The 17,056-nt window shown below is 42.0% G+C and overlaps 1 protein-coding gene across 1 annotated transcript in view; it reads left to right on the top strand.

The window, feature by feature from the left end:
- The window catches only part of B3GALNT2 (beta-1,3-N-acetylgalactosaminyltransferase 2), a gene marked incomplete at its 5' end in the record, with an annotated part of 66,490 nt that overhangs the window by 32,345 nt on the left and 17,089 nt on the right, over positions 1-17,056 (top strand). Inside the window, one exon of the mRNA XM_010860093.1 lies at positions 2,080-2,175. Coding sequence (XP_010858395.1) covers positions 2,080-2,175 — 96 coding nt within the window. The remainder of the gene's footprint in view (positions 1-2,079; positions 2,176-17,056) is intronic.

Below are 17,056 nucleotides of genomic sequence, written 5' to 3'. Positions count from 1 at the left end.
TTTATTGATATGATTTTTCTCCCTTTGTTTCCTGATGAGTCTGGCTAATGGTTTGTCAATTTTATTTATCCTCTTGAAGAACCAGCTTTTGGCTTTGCTGGTTTTTGCTATGGTCTCTCTTGTTTGTTTTGTTGTTTCTTTCTTTTAGCCGTCAGTTAAATTGCTGGGCATAGACCCTGAACCCTGTCTCCCTTACGGTGAGCAGCAGCTGATGTCTCCAGTCTGTTCTCTTAGACTTAGATGGGCTGCTCGGATTCTGCTTCAAATGTGTATTTCCTGACTCAGCTGCAGACTAGGACAGAGTTAATAGGAAGGATTGAGAACTCTGTGACCCTTTCCTTTCTGGGTTTTTCTTCCTCACTTGTTAGCCAATGTGTTTGCCTCCACTCTGTCTTCCGATTTGGAACCAGAAAGACTGCAGTTCTTATTTCAGAATTTTAGTTGTCCCCTGAGTATGCCTCAGACAAAGAGCCATTAAAAAAAAATATAGGGGAAGCAGATCCAGTGCCTTTCTCACCTTCTGGGTATTGCTTTTCCTCGGGTGTATCCTTTGTGCATGTTCCAGTGTCTTCAAATCTTTTTTTGTAATGTTTTGTCTACTATACGTAATTGTTATCTGTAGGAGACTTGGCTTGTTGTCACTGGAAGTAGAACCCTGTGCAGTTTTTTTAGGCATGTTTAAAAATGTTTTTGTGTTAAGGTTGATTGTTGTTAACAGATACAATGTCAGAGTCACCAATAAACACCCAGATCAATTTAATATTAATTTTTTTGTTTGTCATATTCCTTCATCCTCTAAAGAACTTGTTTAGTTTGTAAATGTGCTTAATGACATAAATGTAAGAGAGGGAGCAAATCTTAGTGATGATTCCAGCCATTATGATTCTAGTGAAAAGAGCTTTATTACTTAAGTATAGGAGTTCATATATTATTGTGATTAAAGGTTGCGTTGATACTGAAGCTCAAATAGGTAACTGCAAGAGCCATACTCTGAATTCCACTGTCAGCCTTACCTAGAAATGAGGATCAATCTTGAATTTTTTTTCATGATTAATTGTCTTAATATATGTAGTGGGTTTTTTTTTTTTTTAAGCTGCTTTTCTTTCTTTATCTATGTGGCTGCACCAGGCCTTAGTTGCAGTCTGTGGGATCTAGTTCCCTGACCAGGGATCAAACCTGAGCCCCCTGCACTGGGAGCATGGAGTCTTAGCCACTGAACCACCAGGGAAGTCCCTGTAGTCTTTTTGAGTTGTCACTCAAGTAGTTTGATTCAGATGTACAATATTTTTATCATGTTAATTTAATTTTTAGTTGCCATATTTTTTTTTTTACCCAAGGAGAGATAACTCTTTGTCCTCAAGGAATGTCTGATCTCAGGTGGATTGCAGTGGGTTCACAGGTAGTCATGGTGTATAAAGTATTACCACTGTATTGCCATAGACTAATACTGATGAAAGAAATACGCTTAATTCATTTAAACTCCCTTCATTCTGAACTTCTGCATGGTCTTGATAGCTTTAACAGAAGCATCTCCTGTAGCAAATTGGTATCTAAGAATAGCTATGAGAATAAGGAAATGTTCTTGCCGAAAACAAAAAGGAAGGACCCAAAGAAAACAATAGACATAATGAGAATCAGTCTTTTTTTAATGTTCCATTTTTGTTTCTGTTTGTTCTTCTAAAGGTTCTTTTTGAAGGGTGATTGCTGAGTACCTTTGTTCTATGTAGAAGTCTATGATCTTTCAGTTTATTCTTAACCCTTTGGGGTTAAGGAACTGAGTTGACTTAACACCTTACACTTTCCTTAATGCTCCTCACCTCAAGGTATCATTTTTATTTTTTTAAGGTTATGTGGATTATATTTAGTGTTTTAGAACTTCACAACAGCCTTGGTGATCTTAAATAGCTTTACTTGATAACCATGATTGCCCTGGAAAGCCCAAATGATGCCTAAACCGCAGTAGCACAATGTTAGTAGCCGCTGTTGGGGCCACTGAGAATTTAGAATGTCAGCCGTGTGAAAACTTGCTGCATCTGATGGGAAGTTTTTCTTCTTGTCTTTTCCCCACCCAATCTGTAGGAGGCCCTCTTCAGTGCTCGCTTCAGTCCTCCAAGCTGTGGTGTGCAGGTGAACAAGCTGTGGTACAAGCCTGTGGAGCAATTCATCTTACCCGAGGTACTATAACGAAGAGACTCTGGTCTTGATGCGGGCCGTTATCGCCCTGGAAATGTGCTTCCAGGGGCAGGCATTTGATACTTTCCTGCCAGGACAGCTCTCCAGAGTGACAGATGACACTGCAGCAGGGGTGTACTAAGTTGTAGCCCTGTGCACTCCTCCCACCAGAGAGCTTCATGGTGCCCCAGAGGTTCCCAACCACACCTTGAAAAGCATTGCATGTTACCATGGCTTCTTCAGTGGAGTAGAGCACTGCATGACTGCCTAAGTGACAAAGGTTAGTAGCAGGTGTGGTTGTTAGAAAGACGCTGACACTGTTTGAGTACATCAGATAGTTGCTTATCTAAACAACAAGGAGGTGAAGGGAAGTGCAGATAGGCTAATGCCAAAAGGTGGGTCACATTCCAAGATAAATTAAACTTCTCCAAGTTGTGAAAGATGATTGAAACCATAACTATTCCTCAGCTGCCAAGGGCCTCGTCAGCCCTGGAGTTAAGCCCATATGTGGTTGTATCACATCGTGTATCACACAGTTAGACGTGAACAGACCGTTACTGTCAGCCTCACCCTTTCCAGGCTATTCCAGTCTGAGTACCTTTCTGAGCAGAGTGTTTTGGAACCACTGTGCAAGGCTCAGTTTCCCAGTCCTCTCTGGCAGACACCATCAGTCAATTTTGGCATTCACCCAGGGACACCAAAGCTGGATTAAGATGTGGAAGCTGGATGATTGACCAGCCCTGCTGGCTAACCAGGAAGCCTCTTCCTGCCACTGGTCACGTGGGTGGTGTTCACACTTGGGCAACAACAAAGTCACGCATTTTATAACGTGCTCTGGATCTTCGGAGCTGAGTACAGGTAGTCAAACTGTGTGTGTTAATTCCATGACAGTCAAAGCGAGCTCCTTTATTTCACCTATATGTGAACTTCTGTTGAAAAACATGTAAAGAAAAACAAAACTGAAACAAAAAATTTCCAAGTTCTTGGTGTTAGAAAAAAGACTTCAGTGAACATCTTTACACTCTCTTTGGGGTACCCAACTGGTTGTTTTCTTAGGATGAATTGTGGGTTCAAATTTTTACATATTTTTGAGGCATATGATTTTTTTTTGGAGAACAGTTTAGCAGTTTATATCCATTTGAATAGTCATCAGCATTATATGAGTTTACCTGTTTGTGTCCTTTTTAAATTTCATATATGAACTTTTTTCCTAGTTAAAGGAGATATGCACCATCAAAGGTATCTCTTAATAATAGTGGTTCAACTAAGAAGGATGGGCTAAGTGTTGGATCTCATTTTTTGTTTTTTTAAGACATTTTTCATTTTCACCAATAACAATTTTTTTTAATTTAAAAAAATATTTGTTTATTTGTCTGCGTCGTGTCTCAGTTGCAGCACAGGGCATCCCCGTTGCATTATGCGAGATCTTTCACTGCAGTGCGGGGACTCTGGCTGTGGCGTGTGGCCTCAGTAGCTGCAGCGCACAGGCTTCGTTGCTCTGCAGCAAATGAGATCATAGTTTCCTGACCGGGGAGCAAACCCACATCACTTGCCTTGGAAGTATGGACCCAAACCACTGGACCACCAGGGAAATCCCGGATTTCAGTTTTTGAAGGAAGTCATTCTTTGATTTGTTAACTCATTTACTCAGAAAATGTTTTGTGAGCACTTAGTATATGCCAAGCACTGGAGGACATAGTACAGCAGGCCCTACCCGTGGAGCCGCTTGTGTACTGGTGAGGGTTGTTGTTTAGTTGCTCAGTTGTGTCCAACTCTCTTGAGACCCCACGGACTGTAGCCTGCCAGGCTCCTCTGTCTGTGTGATTTCCCAGGCAAGAATCCTGGAGTGGGGTGCTGTTTGCTTCTCTAGGGGATCTTCCTGACCCAGGGATTGAACCCGGCTCTCCTCATCAGCAGGTGGCTTCTTTACCACTGAGCCACCGAGCCAACTAGTGAGGACAGAAGAGCTGACATTGATGTTGTGCTTACCCTGCTGTGTCCCAGACACAGCTGTAAGCAGATTTCCTACACTGGCTTGTTGGTGAGGTCTTCTAGGATTGAAGCAAGTCATCGATGAGAGTCCTTCTTTCCTACTCAGAGCCAGTTTGGGCAGAACCTCACTCAGACCTTGTGTGATTCCCAAGGGAGAGGAGAGTGATTCTGTGGGGATCATGAGTGCTAGCACGTGTTAGGTGCTGTCCAGAAAGGTCTGGAACCTGCTGGAAGGTTGATTTTCACAAATGACTCACGAGGATTAGCATGAGTAGGAAAGGAAAGGCCGCACCAGGAAGTGAGTACGTCTGTGCGGGCACAGTTGGGTGCAGGTGTGTGACTGGGCGCCTGTGGGTGAGCCTGAGTCCCTGCTCTGCCGCTCAGCGGCTCCGTGACCCGGCACTAACTTCTTCCCCTCTCTGTGTCTGTTCCCTCCTCTGTAAGGTAGACCCAGTTCAGAGGATTGTTCTAGCATGTAAATGATTTCATGGGGCTTCCCAAGTGATGTGGTGGTAAAGAATCCACCTGCCAATGCAGGAGACACAAGGGACAATCCCTGGGTTGTGAAGATCCCCTAGAGTAGGAAATAAGTACCCACTCCAGTATTCTTGCCCGGAGAATTCCATGGACAGGGGAGCCTGGCGGGCTACAGTCCATGGGGTTGCAAAGTGCTGGACACGATTCAGCACACACACACTTAACACACTCAGGTGATTTCGTAGATGCAGAATGTTTAGAACGTGCTGCCATGTGGTGAGGTTCAGTAGATCAACGTGTGCTGCCTTCTTGCTGCTGGTTCTCATGTGGATTTGTGGTTCTTGTTCTTCTAGAGCAGGGTCTCTTCTCCTGGGGGACCCTTAGCAAATGTCTGGAGTTGCTTTTAGTTGCTGTGGCCAGGTGTGGAACATGCCTGCCTCCTGTGGCGGAGGCCAGGGATGCTGCCCAACATCCTACAATATAAGGGACGGTCCCCACAGCACAAGATGACCTGGCCCCAAATGCCAGTGGTTCCCCAGGTTGAGAAACTCGAAGAGGAAGGAGTCCCAGGAGGAACAAAATAAGCTTTAATATTAACTTCAGCATAATAGCAATAATGCATCTACTCCATTATCTTGGTCACCTCATAGAAAGATTTACAGTTTGATTAATTAGTTAGTCCATATTATACTTTCCCTTAGAATGTCTTTGTCCTTAGGAAATCCGTGCTGAAGCCAAGGTGAAATGTATTTTACTTTCAAGTGATTTAGCAACAAAGAACAGCAGAAGAGTAGACAGAGATAAAGCCAGGGACTTCCCAGGTGGTTCAGTGGTTAATACTCTGCGCTTCTGCTGAAGGGGGGCAGGTTTGATCCTGGTCGAGAGTCTAAGATCCCAGTGCCATGCAGCATGGCCAGAAAGTTAAATAAAAAAGCGCACATGTGGCCAAACATTGCCAGTTGTTGAGTCTAGAGGATTTTGTGTTAATCTGAACTTTTCTATGGGTTTGAAGTTTTTCAGAAAAAGAGTCTAGGTTGGGGCAAAGGGCTGCCTTCCTTGCCGGTGTTCAGGTTGGTATATATGGTAGAAGGTACTCATGATGGGAAGGACTCAGTCAAATCAGGCAGTGGCCATTTCAGTTATTAAGATGTTCGCTAGGTAAAGCCTTGTTCTGTTTTTTTTTTTTAATTGAGATTTTATTTTATTTATTCTTGTTTTATTTTTTGGCTGTGCCGTACGGCACGCGAGATCTTAGTTCCTCAACCAGGGATTGAACCCCTGGCCCCCTGCAGTGGGAGCACAAGGTCTTAAGCACTGGACTGCTAGGGAAATCCCAGCCTTGTGATCTTTATTTCCCTTGAAGCTTTAAGCTAAATTGGCTTTTGATTTTTCATTACATCCGAGTAGTCTTTTTTTCTTTTTATAAATGTGCACTTATTTAATAGTGTCTACATCTGAGGGAGTAGGATTGTGGATGAATTTTATTTTCTTCTATATATCTGTTTTTTAAATGTCCTGAAATAAATATTAGCCTTATTAAAAGAAAAAACTTTTAAAAATAAAATCCTTTCCTTTTACACAAAATCCTGGTTTTGTCGAAAGCTTGTTTAATTTCACGTATATATTCACTTTTGCTGCATCAAGCCCTTGTTGGACTTACTTGCACAGAAAAAAGCGATAGTGATGAATGGGTTTGCCTACATATCATCAGCAGAGAATAACCAAAGAAAAACAGATCGTTGATCCCAGTTGCAAGGGAGAAGTAGATAATTTGTTCATCATCATATTCTCTCTAAACTTCACAGTCTGCTGGAGTAACATGTCAGCAGTGTGGCTTGTCAGCTAATAAGCAGGGTTCTTGCAGTGTTTTCGTTGTGTGTCTCACTAAAGCAGAAATCTCAGTGTGGGGGGCGGCGTCGCACATTTAAATAGAAGACTGCTGTGTGTTTCTCTTAAAATATTTCTCTTAATTTCATATTTCTTTTAGGAGTGCACCTGAACCGGAAACTAATTTCAATAAAAAGCCTGTTCATTAGACCAAGTCACTAGAGACAGTCCTGTCAGTATCGTGGGGACTTACATACTTATTTTTTATGGAAGTTAAAATTCTTCAGCAGTAGTCATCTCTGCAGGCCGTAAGAAATTGTTAATGGTTACAGGCGCAAAAATACTGTGTATGTTTAAGCTGCTCTTTTGGTTTGCATAATGAGTTAGAAATAGGACACAGAAGGACCACATGGGTTGCAGATAGCTCACTTACGTTACAGGTGAGAGGACTTGTGAGAGCTCTTTTTTCCAGTCTGCACTGTGCTGTTCTTTCCTACCTTTTACTTTTGTAATTATGTTTTAATTTTCAGAAGCAATTACATATTTTATGTCTGCTTTCAAGGGATACTTGTTTTGGGTCATGCTGTGCAGCATGTGGGATCTTAGTTTCCTGACCAAGGGTTGAACCCAGGCCCCCTGTATTGGGAGCACAGATTCTTAACCACTGAACCACAAGTCCAGAAGTCTCCCTCCCTTTTACTTTAATTTCTTGATCTTAGCAGGGAACTGTCATAAACAAGGTGTTAGGCATCTGCAGAGATTCCTAGCTTAGTGATTGCTTTGTGTCAGAGAGTAGGAAGAAGGCATTTGAGAGAAGTGGGGAACAGAAATGTTAACAGTGACATGGAGCAGGTGCAGGAGAGGTGGGGAAGGGAGAGCGCTTCCCCTCCCTCACAGCAAAACAACTGGTAGCTTCTGTAAGTTGAGTGAATGAACCAGGATCACTTTTGAGCCAATGAGTGTTTATGGTAACTACTCAATTTAGTTAACATTATTATTTTTTTCTAATATTTATTCATTTGGCCGCCCCAGGTCTTAGCTGCAGCATCAGGATCTTTCATTGCGGCATGCAAACTCTTAGTTTGGGCCTGCGGGATCTAGTTCTCTGAGCAAGGGTTTACCCTGGGCCCCTCTGCATTGGGAGCACTGAGCCATAGCCACTGGGCCACCAGGGAAGTCCCTGCTCAATATTATGGATCTTATATTGGGACCCAGTCAAGGAAGATGGAGTTGGTGCCGGGCAGGAGAAATAGCAGTCAGGTGCCAAGTGTCAGTTGAATGGAGTGGACAAGAGAATTACTTGCTTTGTCGTATTTGCCAGATTTCTGCTTTCAAGGTGAAGCTTTTTTGGGTTACCATAGCTTTTTACTTTGATATGGTTCATTTGGAACTACAATCACAAAGATTCCTGGTGACCTAACTGCTACCTCTAGGGGACACTTTGAGTCGTTACCTGAGTTGACTGCAGCTTTCTCTAGCTTATGTTGCTGCTGCTAAGCCACTTCAGTCGTGTCCGACTCTGTGTGACCCCATAGATGGCAGCCCACCAGGCTCCCCTGTCCCTGGGATTCTCCAGGCAAAAACACTGGAGTGGGTTGCCATTTCCTTCTCCAATGCATGAAAGTGAAAAGTGAAAGGGAAGTCGCTCAGTCGTGTCCAACTCTTCGCTACCCCCTGGACTGTAGCCCACCAGGCTCCTCCGTCCATGGGATTTTCCAGGCAAGAGTACTGGAGTGGGGTGCCATCGTCTTCTCCGTAGCTTATGTTGGGTTGGGCCAAAAAGTTTGTTGGGTTTTTCCGTAACATCTTTTGGGAAAACCAGAATGAACATATTGGCCAACTCAATATGATATACATCCTTCTGGTTCTGCTTAATCTGACGCAGTCCTTCTTCCCTATTCCTCTTTTGTTTTCCTCTTAAACTTTAATCATTAAGAGCTGATACCCAGCCTTCTGTTTATTTTATTCATTCTTCTAGGCAGTTTCATCTATTACCACCTGTTTGTTACTGGCTGTTCAGTCTGTCTGCAGCCCACATTTCTTACGAACTCTGTATGCACTTCAACTGAACGCCTCCACTTGGAAGGTCCCCTGGGTGTTCTAGTGGTGATAGCATCTCCATCCACCCATTCTCACCTCCTGTATTTTCAGTCCTGGGTCATAGTGTCTCCTTTTTTTTCACGTCTCCAAACCAGAATCATGGAATTTATCCTCAGCTCTCATATCCACGCATTCACTAAGCCCTGTCAATTCTTTCTCCTAAACATATTTGGTTTTCCCCACTTTCTTCAATTTAAGTCTGAATTTGGCAATCAGGAGTTCATGATCTGAGCCACAGTCGGCTCCCGGTCTTGGTTTTGCTGACTGTATAGAGCTTCTCCATCTTTGGCTGCAAAGAATATAATCAATCTGATTTCAGTGTTGGCCATCTGGTGATGTCCATGTGTAGAGTCTTCTCTTGTGTTGTTGGAAGAGGGTGTTTGCTATGACAAGTGTGTTCTATTGGCAAAACTCTGTTAGCTTTTACCCTGCTTCATTCTGTACTCCAAGGCCAAATTTGCCTGTTACTCCAGTTGTTTCTTGACTTCCTACTTTTGCATTCCAGTCCCCTATAATGAAAAGGACATCATTTTGGGGGTGTTAGTTCTAAAAGGTCTTATAGGTCTTCATAGAAACATTCTATAAAGAAAGCTGAGCATAGAAGAATTGATGCTTTTGAACTGTGGTGTTGGAGAAGACTTTAGAGTCCCTTGGACCACAAGGAGATCCAACCAGTCCATCCTAAAGGAGATCAGCCCTGGGTGTTCACTGGAAGGACTGATGTTGAAGCTGAAACTCCAATACTTTGGCCACTTGATGCAAAAAGCTGACTCACTGGAAAAGCTCCTGATGCTGGGAAAGATTGAAGGCAGGAGGAGAAGGGGTCGACAGAGGATAAGGTGGTTGGATGGCATCACCAACTCAATGGACATGAGTTTGGGTAAACTCCGGGAGTTGGTGATGGACAGGGAGGCCTGGCGTGCTGTGGTTCATGGGGTCACAAAGAGTCAGACACAACTGAGTGACTGAACTGAACTGAAACATATTTGGTATTAGTCCTTCCAAATTTTATCAGTGTTAAAGTTTTAGAAGAGCGTGATATATTCCAAGGGGAAGAGGTGGTTGTTTCCAGGAGAAAGACTTATGATTAACCAAAAGCAGCCTCATATAGTCAAAGAGTTTAGGACTTAGCTTTCAAGTCCTGTCGTTGACCTTGTAGAGTATATAAACCAGAGTGTCTGTTGATTCATCTTTAATGGGTGTTATCACATTAAAGTAGAGAAGGCGATGGCACCCTACTCCAGTACTCTTGCCTGAAAAAATCCCATGGACAGAGGACCTGCAGTTCATGAGGTCGCTAAGAGTCGGACACGACTGAGTGACTTCTCTTTGACTTTTCACTTTCACGCATTGGAGAAGGAAAGGGCAACCCACTCCAGTGTTCTTGCCTGGAGAATCCCAGGGACGGGGGAGCCTGGTGGGCTGCCATCTGTGGGGTCACACACAGTCGAACACGACTGAAGCGACTTAGCAGCAGCCCCAGCACATTAAGGTGGTTTGAATGCTTAAGGCCACTAACTGGTAACCTCCTTCTGGTATGTCAAGGCACCTAAAAGACAATCTGAACCATTAGTTTGGGAGTTGAATTTGGTTACAGCAGTGGGAGGTGAGTGTTTTTGATAACTTTCTCATTCAGGTGGGATGTGACCAGAAGACTTCATACCTTCCGGTTATTGTATCTTTCTCCCCTTAGACATTGCTGCAGTGCCAGAATCCTCTCTGAAACCAGCTTTCCTTTAGTGTTATAAGGTATTGATTTTACTAATTAAGCTTCAACCTTAGAGCTCTTCCCAGTTACTAGGAACATTTTTTTCTTTACTATAAGGATTTAATTAGTTCAACTCAGAGGGCAGTCTCTTTATATTTATTTTTTAATCGAAATATAACTGACTTTCATTTTATTAAAGTATATAGTATAATGATTCAATATTTATATATTTTACAAAATGATCAATGCAAGTCTAGTTAATATCCATCACCAGACAGAGTTATAAACATTTCTTGTGATGAGAATTTTTAAGATCTGCCTTGGTGTTTAGTGAGTCATGTCCAACTCTGTGACCCCATGGACTGTAGCCCCTCAGGCTTCCCTTTCCATGGGATTTCAAGGGCAAGAATCTGTCTTAGCAACTTTTAAATATGCAATAGAGTATTATTACCTGTAGTCACTGTGCTGTTCATTACATCCTGAGACTTCTTTTTTTGTAACTGGAAGTTTGCACCTTTTGATCACCTTCACCCGTTTTAGCTACCTCCCACCCCCCACCTCTAGCAGCCACCCATATATTCTCTGTATTTATGAGTTCCGGTTGTTTTTGTTTGTTTAAGATAAATGAGATGAAATCACTTAGCATAATGCCCTCGGGATTTGTTCCTGTTGTTGCAAATGACAAGACTTATTCTTTTTTTATGGCTGAATGATATTCCATTGTATACAAATACCTTATCTTCTTTATCCGTTCATCCCTTGATGGACACTTAGGTTGCCTACATGTCTTAGCTGTTATAAATAAAGCTGCAGTGAACATGAGGGCACATGCATCTTTTCGAGTTAGTATTTTCATTTCTTTTGAATAGATAACCAGAAGTGGAATTGTTGGATCATATAATAGTTCAAACCTTTTTTCACAATGGTTGAACCAATTTACATTCCCACCTACAGTACCCAAGGGTTCCCTTTTCTACACATTAGCAACATTTGTTATATTTTGTCTTTTTAATCCTAGCCATTCTAACATGTATGAGGTTATATTTTACTGTGATTCTGATTTGCGTTTCCCTTATGATTGGGTAATGTTGAGCACCTTTTCATGTACCTGTTGGCCATTTGAATGTCTTCTTTGGGAAAATGTCAGATACTCTGCCCTTTCTTTAATTTGGATTCTTTGGGTTTTTGTGTGTGGGTGCTTATATATTTTATGATGTGCCAGTACTTTCTCTCATTTGGTAGGTTGTCTTTTCATTTTGTTGATAGTTTCCTTTGCTGTCTAGAGCTATTTAGTTGGATGTAGTCCTGCCTGTTTATTTTTGCCTTTGCTTTGGTGTCAAATTCAAAAACTCATACCTAAGGCCGATGGCAAGTATCTCACTGCCTGTTTTCTTATAGGAGTTTCATGGGTTCAGGTCTCAGGTTCAAGTTCTTAATCTTTTTGAGTTGATTTTTGTGTGCAGTGTAAGTTAGTACAATGATATTCCTTTTGGCACTTGCCGAGTTCAGAGTGGTTAAGGCTCCACACTCCCAGTGCAGGGAGCTCCGGTTCAATCCCTGGTCAGGAAACAAAGAACATGCATGCCGCATGGCACGACCTAAACGTTTTTTTTAAAGAAAGACTGTCCTAGCTACCTTGGAATCAGGAAGCTGGCTCTTATCAGACACCTTAATGTGCTGGTGACTTTATTTTGGACTTTGCAGCCTCCAGAATTATGAGAAATAAATGTTTGTTCAGTTCAGTCGCTCAGTTGTGTTTGACTCTTTGCGACCCATTGGACTGCAGCACGCCAGGCCTCCCTGTCCATCACCAACTCCCAGAGTTTACTCAAACTCATGTCCATTGAGTCAGTGATGGCATCCAACCATCTCATCTTCTGTCGTCAACTTCTCTTCCTGCTTTCGATCTTTCGCAGCATCAGGGTCTTTTCTAATGAGTAAGTTCTTCAAATCATTGGAGTTTTAGCTTCAGCATCAGTCCTTCCAATGAACACCCAGGACTGATGTCCTTTAGGATGGACTGGTTGGATCTGCTTGCAATCCAAGGGACTCTCAAGAGTCTTCTCCAACACTACAGTTCAAAAGCATCAATTCTTTGGCGCTCAGCTTTCTTTGTAGTCCAATTCTCATATCCATACATGACCACTGGAAAGACCACAGCCTTGACTAGACAGACATTTGTTGACAAAGTAATGTCTCTGCTTTTTAATATGCTTAGGTTGGTCATAACTTTCCTTCTAAGTAGTAAGCGTCTTTTAGTTTCATGGCTGCAGTCACCATCTGCAGTGATTCTGGAGCCCCCCAAAATTAAAGTCTCTCACTGTTTCCATTGTTTCCCCATCTATTTGCCATGAAGTGATGGGACCGGATGCCATGATCTTCGTTTTCTGAATGTTGAGCTTTAAGCCAACTTTTCCATTCTCCTCTTTCACTTTCATCAAGAGTCTCTTTAGTTCTTCTTCACTTTCTGCCATAAGGGTGGTGTCATCTGCATATCTGAGGTTACTGATATTTCTCCTGGCAATCTTGATTCCAGCTTGTGCTTCATCCAGTCCAGTGTTTATTATTTAACCAAATAAAAAAAGAAAAGACTGTCCTTTTCCCATTGTATATTCTTCGTCCCTTCGTTGTGAATTAAGTGACTGTGTATGTGCAGGTTTAGTTCTGAGCTCTGTTCTGCTCCGTTGAGCTATGTGTCTGTTTTTAATGTCAGTGCTACCCTATTTTGATTACTATAGCTTTGTCATATAGTTTGAAATCAGGAAGCGTGATGCCTCCAATTTTGTTCTTCTTTCTCTAGATTGCTTTGGCTATTCAAGATCATTCCTGAGTCCTTACAAACTTTAGGATTGTTTGTTCTATTTCTGTGAGAAATGCTGTTGGGATTTTGATAGGGATTGCACTGACGACTGAAGCGACTTGGCAGCAGCAGCAGCACTGAACAGTATCGACATTTTAACATTTTTAATTCTTCCAATCAATGATCATGGAATATCTTCACATTTATTTGTGAGTTCATCAGTTTCTCAGCAGTCTTAATTCCTAAGATAGGTGTTTGCTTACTCTCACCTGGATTTTTGAAATAACTCAGTTACCACTCTCCCTACCAACCTCTACTCTGTTGCCTCTCTGAGACTGGAGTGACCTTTCTAAAACTGCAAATATGATTGTGTGACTCTTGTACTTGTAACCTTCTGTGCTTCCCACTGCCTTTGGTAAAGAACAGACTCTGCTAGAGCAGACAGAGCAGGCCTCAGCCTATCTTTTGCTCTCTTTCCTCAGCCTTGTGCTTTACCAGTAGTGCACTCACTACTTAACATTTTTCTGAATATTTAGTGCTGTTTCAAGTCTCCCCTTTCATTTGTTATTTTATCTGCCTCCTCCCTATTTTTCTGGTCTCAAACTCCTTTAAGCTCAGCTCTCCTAGTCGTTGAAGTTCTGACTGACAAAGTGACTTTCCTTTGTCATTGAGCATGTTATGACATACTATGCTTACTTAAAGATGTGGCTATTTTTTTTTTTCTTTTAATCTTCAAATACATAGCCCACAGCCTGGTACATAGTAGACATTCAAAAGTTTAAATAATGGCTCATGTCTGAAATAAGATTGACCCCAAATTTAGTTTTATATACATGTTTAGTTACCAGAAAAATTTTCCTGATTATAAAAATATGAAAATGTTTGAAAGTAATACTTGTTCACCGTTGAAAACTTGACAAAAATACGGAAAAGTTAAAAGAATATGATGCCACCCATCTGTTGTACAGCATGGTTGGTGTATTTCTTCACAGTCTTTTTGTTTAACTGCACAGGGTCTTAGTTGTGGCACACGGGCCCTAGAGCATGCGGGCTTCCACAGCTGCAGTGTGCAGGCTTCGTTGCTCCGTGGCACGTGGGATCTTAGTTCCCCAAGCAGAGATCAAACCCGCGTCCCCTGCTTTGGAAGGCAGATTCTCAACCAGTGGACCACCAGGGAAGTCCTCTTCCTAGTCTTTTAAAAATTTTTGCTTCTGTGTACATTATCTATGTGTGAGAACATTTTCTTGTTTTTACAGAAAGGATCGAGGTTAATGAACATCAAGTTTAATAAAGAGCTGAGGTCTCCCAGGGGAAATGTAGAAGTGAGCAGGAGCTATTTGTAAGATGAGGAAATGGAATCCTTTAAAAAGGCAATGCATTGTGCAGTATATGCTTTATCACTGATCTTCAAACAGCCCTTTTACATAGGCCTCATCTTCTCCGCTGTAAAGGCTGGGAAATGATGACACAGGTTATGTCTGCAGAGTCTGCTCTGAGGAGCCCTAGGGCTCTGCAACGCACACCAGGAGTTTCACAGGTAATGAAATTTAAGGATACATTTGCAAAATATAAAATGACACACTGCCCAAGGAATCCAGATTCTTTCAATGTTCTTAACTTTCGTGGTAGAGAAGTTTTATGGTCTTTTTTTTTTTTAAAAAAAAAGCTTGTAAATCGTTGCCCTAGCTTATGGGACAAGTTCAGTTCTGTCTACTTCCCTTATAATGCTGGTTGAATGAAACATTACTATAAAGTACTTTATCTGTTAATTTTAATACATAAAATATTTTTAGGATGCTAAACCTGTATCCTTTATGTCCTGTTGTATACCAGAATTCTACTTGCTTTTGAGTTTAGTGTCATTGAGCTCCTTATTTGAGTAAGGCCTGGTATCAGGCATTCTAATGCTGGCTGATAAGACAGACAAGATCACTGCTGTTCTGCTTGCAGTCCTGCGGGAGGAGCAGTTAGATGGGCAATAGAAAAATAAATGTCAAGAGTGGTAAGTGGTTTAAGAAAATAAGACAGGCTGGGGACTTCCCTGACGGTCCAATAGCTAAGACCGGACCACAGTTGTGATGCAGGGGCCTGGGTTCATCCCTGGTCAGGGAACTAGATCCCACAGGCTGCAGCTAAGAGTTCATGTGCCACAACTAGGACCCGGTGCAGCCAAATAAATAAATATTAAGAAAAGAAGACGGGCTGACGTGATAGAAGTTGGGAGTTGGCTGCCTTCTGTCCAGTCTCTAGAGAAAGCCTTCCTGAGACTACCGTGGAGCTGAGACCTGGGCAGTACTGAGGAGCCAGCCATGCACAGATACTAAAAACAGGAACTGTAGAGAGATTAGAAGATACTAGAATTCAAAAGAGGGACGGGAGCGTAACTTCTAAGTTCCAATTTTATTACTAATAATTACTAAGGAAAAGTTTGTCTGATTTGACAAGATAAAAGTTATGGATTAAAAAAAAAAAAAAACCTGGGAATCCCCTGGTGGTCCAGTGGTGAGGACTCGGCATTTTCACTGTGGTGGCCCAGGTTCAACCCCTGGTTGGGGAACTGAGATCCCACAAGCCTTGTGGCATGGCCCAAGAAAGAAAAAACAAAGAAACCTGTAATATGAAGCGGCAAACAATTCTGGAAAAATAGTATATAAAATATTACAGGATTAAGGTAATTTATTACAAGCTCATACAGAGTAATAAGAAATATATAAAACTCAGTGGTTAAATGTCAAAGAAGCATGACAAGGCACTTCCCAGAAGAGACGGTATAATTGATACACATCATTAAAAATCAGAAGGAACAGGGATTTCCCTGGCGGTCCAGTGGTTAAAACTTCGTGCTTCCATTGCAGAGGGTGCAGGTTCGATCCCTGGTCAGGGAACTAGATCCCACATGCCACGTGGCACCCCTCCCAAAAATAAAAAGAAACACCAATTAAAAAATCATTTCTTTAAATCTACTAAATTAGCTCAAACTTCTCTTCTTTTACTAATATCCCATACTGGGAAAAGGAGAGTGAAACCAGGCATTCTTATAAATTGCTAATGACAGGCAATTTGGCAGTGTGTGCCGAAATGCATATAAAATATCTCTGTTACTGTCCTCGTAATTTCATCTCTTTAGTTGGAGAATAATTACTTTACAGTATTGTGATTGTTTCTGTCTTTCATCAACATGAATCAGCCATAGGTACACACATCTCCTCCCTCTTAAAACCTTAAAACCCATCCCACCCCTCTCGTTGTCACAGGGCACAGCTTTGGGTTCCCTGTGTTATACAGAAAATTGGGATTTATTTTAAAAAACAAAAGAAAACAGATTTATTGGGGAAAATAAACATTTACACTACAACACGCCTCACATTGCTTTAGTAGGTATTTGAAGTGAAGTGAAGTCGCTCAGTCGTGTCCGACTCTTTGCGACCCCATGGACTGTAGCCTACCAGGCTCCTCCGTCCCTGGGATTCTCCAGGCAGGAATACTGGAGTAGGTTGCCATTTCCTTCTCCAGGAGATCTTCCCACCCCAGGGATCGAACCTGGGTCTCCCATATTGCAGGCAGACACTTTACCATCTGAGCCACCAGGGAAGTCGGGTCTAAATGTATGCCTTGGTATCTCTAATTTTCTTGAAGAGATCTCTAGTCTTTCCCATTCTGTTGTTTTTCTCTATTTCTTTGCATTGATCGCTGAGGAAGGCTTTCTTATCTATTCTTGCTATTCTTTGGAACTCTGCATTAAGATGTTTATATCTTTCCTTTTCTCCTTTGCTTTTCGCTTCTCTTCTTTTCACAGCTATTTGTAAGGCCTCCCCAGATAGCCTTTTTACTTTTTTGCAAATTTGTATGCAGGTCAGGAAGCAACAGTTAGAACTGGACATGGAACAACAGACTGGTTCCAAATAGGAAAAGGAGTACGTCAAGGCTGTATTTGTCACCCTACTTATTTAACTTATATGCAGAGTACATCATGAGAAACA

Source organism: Bison bison, unplaced genomic scaffold (genome assembly GCF_000754665.1).
Source record: "Bison bison bison isolate TAMUID 2011002044 unplaced genomic scaffold, Bison_UMD1.0 scf7180017864462, whole genome shotgun sequence".
In the NCBI taxonomy this organism is placed as follows: Eukaryota; Metazoa; Chordata; class Mammalia; order Artiodactyla; family Bovidae; genus Bison; species Bison bison.
Note: the sequence above shows the minus strand (reverse complement) of the source record. Positions and strands in the feature narration are given on the sequence as shown.